Source organism: Myotis davidii, unplaced genomic scaffold (genome assembly GCF_000327345.1).
Source record: "Myotis davidii unplaced genomic scaffold, ASM32734v1 scaffold175, whole genome shotgun sequence".
In the NCBI taxonomy this organism is placed as follows: Eukaryota; Metazoa; Chordata; class Mammalia; order Chiroptera; family Vespertilionidae; genus Myotis; species Myotis davidii.
The window spans coordinates 1,054,202-1,061,188 of NW_006286972.1; the positions used below are offsets into that span (position 1 = coordinate 1,054,202).

The 6,987-nt window shown below is 44.2% G+C and overlaps 1 protein-coding gene across 7 annotated transcripts in view; it reads right to left on the reverse strand.

Annotated features, from left to right (window-relative positions):
* APP (amyloid beta precursor protein) overlaps positions 1–6,987 on the reverse strand; it is a 162,507-nt gene that overhangs the window by 5,822 nt on the left and 149,698 nt on the right. For all 7 annotated transcript variants that reach the window (XM_006758760.2, XM_006758759.2, XM_015560683.1 and 4 more), the window contains one exon: positions 5,979–6,125. In XM_006758760.2, coding sequence (XP_006758823.1) covers positions 5,979–6,125 — 147 coding nt within the window. The remainder of the gene's footprint in view (positions 1–5,978; positions 6,126–6,987) is intronic.

Sequence of the window (6,987 nt, forward strand, 5' to 3'; positions counted from 1 at the left end):
GTGATTTATATCCAATTCAATAAAAATATATTTCACAGTATAAAATGATATATTTTTTAAAATATATCTTTAATTACTCTTAAATGTAACTTTTTAAAATACCAGTTTATATATCCATACAGAAATTGTGTAATAATCCTCTCCCCAGTGGCCAAGAGGGCTGACCTCAGAGGGCCCGGAAGCCACAGGAGAGAGCGTTATCCTTACAGAATGGCACCCGAGGAGTGCGGGCTGTGGCTTTTTCGCCCCCAACCCCTTGAAAGTGAAAAGGGAAATGCTGAGTCCCCATGTGCACGGATAAACCTATCACTAAAGGAGGAGCATAGGGTGGGTTGGGGGGGGGGGGGGAGGAGGCAGCCGATCAATGATTCTCATCATTGATGTTTTTATCCCTTTCTCCCTCCCCCTTTCTCTCTCTGAAATAAAAAATATATATATTTAGAAAACACTAGGTCCCTTAAAGCAGAGAAGGAGCGATAGAACAATGACATCAGGGACAGAAGCCCCATCCGCCCACCAGCCAGGGACAGCCATTGCTAGCTGAGATGATACCACACACACACACACACACACACACACACACACACACACTCTGAACATTCCCTCTGGCTTTCTGGTTAGAGGGCAGCAGTGATATGTGCTGTCTCCGTGTGGCTCTGGATGGGGTGTGGGTCTTCCTGAGATCCCGGGGCCCTGATGGCATCAAAGCATGGCTTCAGCTGGCGGCACCCCGTGGAGGGCTGAGCCCCAGCAGCCCATCCGCCTTGTCCTCACATGGCCTCAGGGAGACCTTCTGAGCACTCTCCCTTCTCCTTTCTTCCTGAACTTGACTTTTTGGAGCCACTTGTCCCTTCACTGCATCCAGAGGGATCTGTAGCTCAACCATCAGGCCTCAAGATAAATTCTACTCGGGTCCCTCAGTTTCTAGCTCTCCCGTGTCTCCAGGGTAGCAGGGTAGGTATCTGAAGCCAGGGACACCACTTTTAATTTTATTCTGGATAGCCCCCAGCATGGGGAGTGTTGATAGGAAGTCCCTTTAATGCAGAGCACTGAGTTAGGCCAAAATCAGAATCCGGGTCCCTACAATTTTCCACCTCAGGTCATCCAGGTGGATAACGGGAGGAGGATGAGATCAACTAAAATGTACGGAGTAACAACAGAGTGTAAGACCATCAAAGGAGCCAGCAAATTAAAGCAAAGAAAAGAGCAACCGAGTTCTCAAGCCTCCGTTTCTCTCTCCCAGTGACTTCCTGGAGTTGATTTCCTGTCCAACTGTGTACACGTTCCTTTTCTTAATTACAATCCCCTGTCTCGGTAAGCAGTTCGGTCATGTTTAATGCCTCCGTGGAGTTCTTCAGGCTCTGGGACCTGTGCTATGCACTTCACCATCATTTTTGATGTTTTCCTCGGACCTTCCAATTTCTCTTCTGGCTGCTGGCTTCGAGAACGTGCGGACTCTGGGTCCACCCTCACTTTCCTTACATTCGCGTCCCATTTCACCTGACCACTCTGTCCGACGTCTCTACTAGTGGCTGTTAAGTACCCCATGCTGGGTCAACTTCTTGCCAGGAAAAAGGACCCCTAAGGACATAGTATTTTTCTAGTGTTACCAGTTTGGTGGCACATTCATCAGAGAAAGTCATACACCATAACCCCACAAAAAGCTAAATAAGCTACTCTCTTCCTATTTAGATAATCCATGAGATGACTGGGGGTGTGAGGAGACCTCTGGTGTTCGTTAGCAGATCCGTGAAAGGAAAATGTTTTCCACCCTGTAATCAAGAATTTATGCTCCCCTCCCCTAATTTTTAAAGAATTGAAATATATTTGACATAGGACATTATATAAATCTAAGCTGTTCACAGTAACTTGATACATGTACACGCTGCAATATGATTGCCATTGTGGCGATAATTAGTGCCTCTATCATCTTAGAGAATGATGTTTTCTCTTTAGTGGTTGGAATAATTAAATTCTACTCTTTGCAAATTGGATGATTACAATATTGTCTATATTCACTATACTGTGCATTAGTCTCCAGGGCTTTTTTTTACTACTCCTTACAAATCTGTGCCCTCCAACAATATCTGTCCTAGTGGTTCATAGGTCGATGCTCAACCACTGAGCCACGCCAGCTGGTCTGTCCCCGACCCCCACTAAAGGCAAGTCTCCATTAGGAGGAGGAGTGGAAAAAGCTACGATACATATTTTCAAGTATCCACCGTCAATGGATATCTGTGTAGAAAAGTCCCACCCCTGGCTAGTAAACAGAACCAGGGGTCAGCGGGCTTTGCAGGACCGATTCAAGCAGGAGTCACAGTGGATAATTCAGCTGGAGCCAGGCTCCGCAGCCACCAAGGAAGGGGGTCCGATGGGGAAGCAGTGTAACGGAGGGCCATGGTGTCACTGCTTGAGGCACAAATAAAGCATACTCCTCTCCTTGGGAGACCGTGGTTAATGGTTCACAGAATGACTCTCTGGCCTTATGGCTAAGCAAATCATTAAATCAATGTTTACTGCTTATCCGTTAACAACTAAAGCTAGCAACTGCTCATTTCCAGCTGGGAACAGCTCTATTAATAACAATACCAGGCTCGTTTTCATTTCCCATTTCCATCATCGTCTGTCGGAACCTTTCACTCTAAGAATGAGAGATGCCCCGGAGACCAAGGCCTTTGTCATGGTTTCTTCATGCGCCGATAGCGTGAAGTACAATTGTACTGTCCCCACAGGCTCCAGCCAGTCCAACTGCAACTACTTATCTATTCATTTTCGTTCTTAGTTAAGTAGGATCAGTCACTAATGAAGCAGGTTACTCAGAGCTGGACATGAACTTGTTTCCGGGTACTCTAGTGTGAGAGCCTGCTGAGACGGATGGGAAGCGTTTGTAGGAGAATCACTTCCCTTGAGGGTAGACTCAATGGGCCAGGTGAGACAGCCGAGGTGCCCAGGCTGGGCTGCAGCTCTTTGCCCAAGTTCTACCACCCCAGCCAGCCTCTAACCTTCTTAAGCGCGGGGATGGTGGACACACCTTGGATGAAGTTGTGGTTCAACAGGGCTTAACACAGCTCAACACGGAGCTGGACAAAGTGTTTCTTCAGAAACACAAAACAAGGTGGGATATTCACTCTAGAGAGGTTTCCAGTTGCTCTCAAGAAGCTAGCAACATGAATATCAAAAGAAGAGCTGCATAACTGCCCTCCCTATAACTTTGTTCCTTCAAGGATGACTCTTGGCTTAAAAATTATTTCCTTTTTTTTTTTTTTTAGAATCTGTGTTGAAGTGTCAACTTCTCTGATATTTCAAATCCAAGGAGACGTTCCTTGGGAACCAAAAGAAACATTTCACTTAGGCAGCTATCAAGCAGACTTAAGAAATACTTAAGATGATTCTTGTATGTCTGACTCGGACAGGAAAATTTAACACTCAGGTTCCCAGCCTCCTATCTGGAAAGCCTGTTTCCCTGGGTCTGGGGTAGGGCCAGGGGCGTGTCCTTTCAAGTAAGTCCCTGGTCAGTCCCTGGCACAACCATGGCAGACAGCCTCTGTGCCAGCCCCCTTCTCTTCCCAGCATCCTTAAGTCTGATAAGGGCTGAACTGTACCCCCCAAACCCACACATTAAAGTCCTAACTCCCGGCACCTCACAATCTGATTGTATTAGGGCAGGGTCTTTAAAGAGGTAGTTAAGGTTAAATGAGATCATTAGGGTAAAACCTAGTCCAGTAATACTGGTGTCCTTACGAGAAGAGGAGGTCAGGACGCAGGCACACACAGAGGGAAGAGGTGAAAGTGGAAACCAGCCATCTACAAGACCTTGATCTGAGATGTCCAGCCTCCAGCTCGTGAGAAAGTAAGTTTCTGTTGTTGGAGCTCTCGGTCTGTGGCTTCGCTATGGCAGCCCGAGCAAACCAATACAGCAGGTCCCCAAACCATGCCGTCTCCTTATAAAGTGGATGAGATGCCATAGAAACTTGACTTTTGTTTATATCAATTAGCCTATTGGTAAAACTGGTTTTGTTATATGTCGTCTACACTATCGATGCATTAAGAGAGGTCTTACTGTATGTGGCCTCTGGCAAAGACAGAAGCTGCCTCTTGGATCGATTTATTAGGCCAAGGCAATTAAAACACAATTACATTAGATCAATTTAAAAAGGCTTTTGAATTATTCAAGTATGAACAAACTTTTATTTGCCCAGACCTGGAATTAAAATGATAAGCAAAACGGTTTGAGTACAAGTGAGATAAACCAATGCTAGTAATAATGTATCTTATACTGTTTCATAGGACACAAGCTCAGAAATCCTAAGAAAAGAGCAATACCCCAAATTTAATGATGCTGTCACTGCTGATTTTAAGTGCTCCCCTCTAGTTTGCCAACCATTCAATTCTTTTACATTTTGCTACCCGCTCCCTGGATGCATTCATTCATCTATCTGCTCTTCAGCACATCTGTACCCGTATGCACAGAGGAAATAAGACCCCAAACCAATTTTCATCAGTAGCTACTATAAACGAGTAGCCTGGAGATGTTAGGGGCTGAACACAGTGAGCTGTCCGGCTTTGCCACAAATTTAATATATTTAAACTGCTTCTGCTCCCCCATAATCAAGAATGGTTCGGAGCATGTTTCCTTGGGTTTGGTGAGAAATTTAATGCACTGGGATATATCTGGACATTTCTCTGAAGGAAAAGCCAATGGAAAGGTGGTGGGAAAATGCATACTTTGACCTTGGCCCTACTTAGCTTGACATTGAGCAAACACTTCTGTCTGGGTCTCTTTTCTCATCTACAAAATGAGAAGCTCAGTTTGATTCATCACTGAGATCTCTTTCGGCTCTAAAAATTTGACACTTCTCAAGATGGATTAATTCGCTGTCTCAAATTGTTTTCTAAGAAATTATATGCACCATGAGTGTCCTTCCCGCCCCCCCACCCCAACTGTATTTGAAAAGCATAAAAAGAACTTATTTGTAAATTTTATTTCTCAATACTTTGTGTCATGGGTTTCAGAAGTCATACTTGAATCTTGCAGCTTACTCTGTGCTGTGCACAGTCATGTCAGTCACAGACTGGCCTGTGGGGAGAAACAGTCTCAAGGACATGACTGTGCAGTGATCGTGGCTGTCACTGGTGGGTCTTCTCTCTGCCTCTTGTACATCTGCACTAAATGGCTCAAAACTAGGCTATTTCAGGTGAAAGGGCAGGGCTGCAGGCTGAACATCTTGAATAACCATGTATGTCTGCTCAGCTGTCTGGTATGACATGATTTTAAAAACGTACATATATTTTTATTGATTTCAGAGAGGAAGGGAGAGGGAGAGAGAGATAGGAACATCAATGAGAGAGAATCATTGATTGGCTGCCTCCTGCATGCCCCACACTGGGGATCGAGCCTGCAACTTGGGCATGTGCCCTGACCGGGAATCGAACCATGAGCTCCTGGTTCACAGGTCGACACTCAACCACTGAGCCATGCCAGCTGGGCATTACATAATTTTTTTGCAAAACTTTAAAGGTAAGACTCTTTACTGAAACTTATTATTTACTATTACCTGGTTTTAGTTAGAGGTCAGACTATTTAAGAAACAAACAAAAAAGTCTGGGAATAAATGTGTTTAGATTTGGGGGGGAGGGGGAAGCAGTCTTGCACTTCCTTTATTCAATTTTAAGTTCTGCCACTTTTTTTCTTTCTTTTAATGTTGGAGGAGACAGGCGTTATGATTAATAGTTTGCTATTTCAATACGAATGATGAGAAGTTGATGTAGCAGCACACAACCTCAATGCCTCAATAGTTCTTATTTAGGAATGAATAAAAACCAAAGCAAGAAAAGAGCTGCAACTTGAGAGCTCTATGCAGGGATATAGATTTTTTTTCAAAGAGAAATACTTGGACGATCCTTAGTCTAATGCCAAGCGAAAACATCCCCTTGCAGTCTGTAATTCCCACTTGCAAACACGCAGTCCGTTTACTTACCTCCACCACACCATGATGGATGGATGTGTACTGCTTCTTCTTCAGCATCACCAACGTGATGACAATCACTGTTGCTATGACAACACCGCCCACCATGAGTCCAATGATTGCTCCTTTGTTGGAACCCACATCTTCTGCAAAGAACACCTTGAAAAACAAATCAAGAAAAGGGGTTGTAACCACACAAGGCATTTTGATGAGGTATATGGACAGTTTCAGAATATTCACTAGCTAGCTCATGCTGTAAGTTTGAATGGCTGGTCCCACCATTTTTTGGTGCGTGCTTGAAACAAAAAAAATCACACATTCTGCTTACTAAGAATGACATTTATAGTCTACAGAACGATGGACAACGGGTGGCTTCCCAGGTCTAGCAAGTCTACTTTCACTCCACCTGTCCCCAGAGAAGCAAAAAACAAGCCAAGGGACCCTGAAACCCTTTGGCAGGTGGAACATTCACTGAGAGGTGAGATAGCAGATTGGCTCTATCAAAAGCCGAATAGTTATGAGTCATGATTATAAAATAAGGTCAGCATTTTCCTAGTCACAGCAGGTTTAAACGGGGAGACCTGATGCATGACAATTACGCCTTAGGTGCTTTTCAAACCCGCAGTTGCCCTAATTTCTCTAGCACAGCGATTTTCATCTGGTGTGCCAGGGCACACCGTGGGCCCCCCAAATTTTAAAACACATAGTATCTGATTAGTCAGGGGCCCTGACCTCTTCCCCCTTAGATTGTCAAGTAAAAAAATGACAACAGCCAATACAACAATAACTGTCCAGTGTGAAGGGTCAGATGATACCTTTTTTTTTTTTTGTCAGATCGGCAAAAAATATAATATATATTTTGGTGTGCCGCATAATTTTCATCGTTTATGTGCGCCATGAGATGAAAAAGGTTGAAAATCACCACTTTAGAGGAACATCAATATACAGGAATAAGCATTCCCACACAAAGGAGTTAAACAGAAGAAAAAGGACATACTGTTACCCACTTTTAGCTGCGACA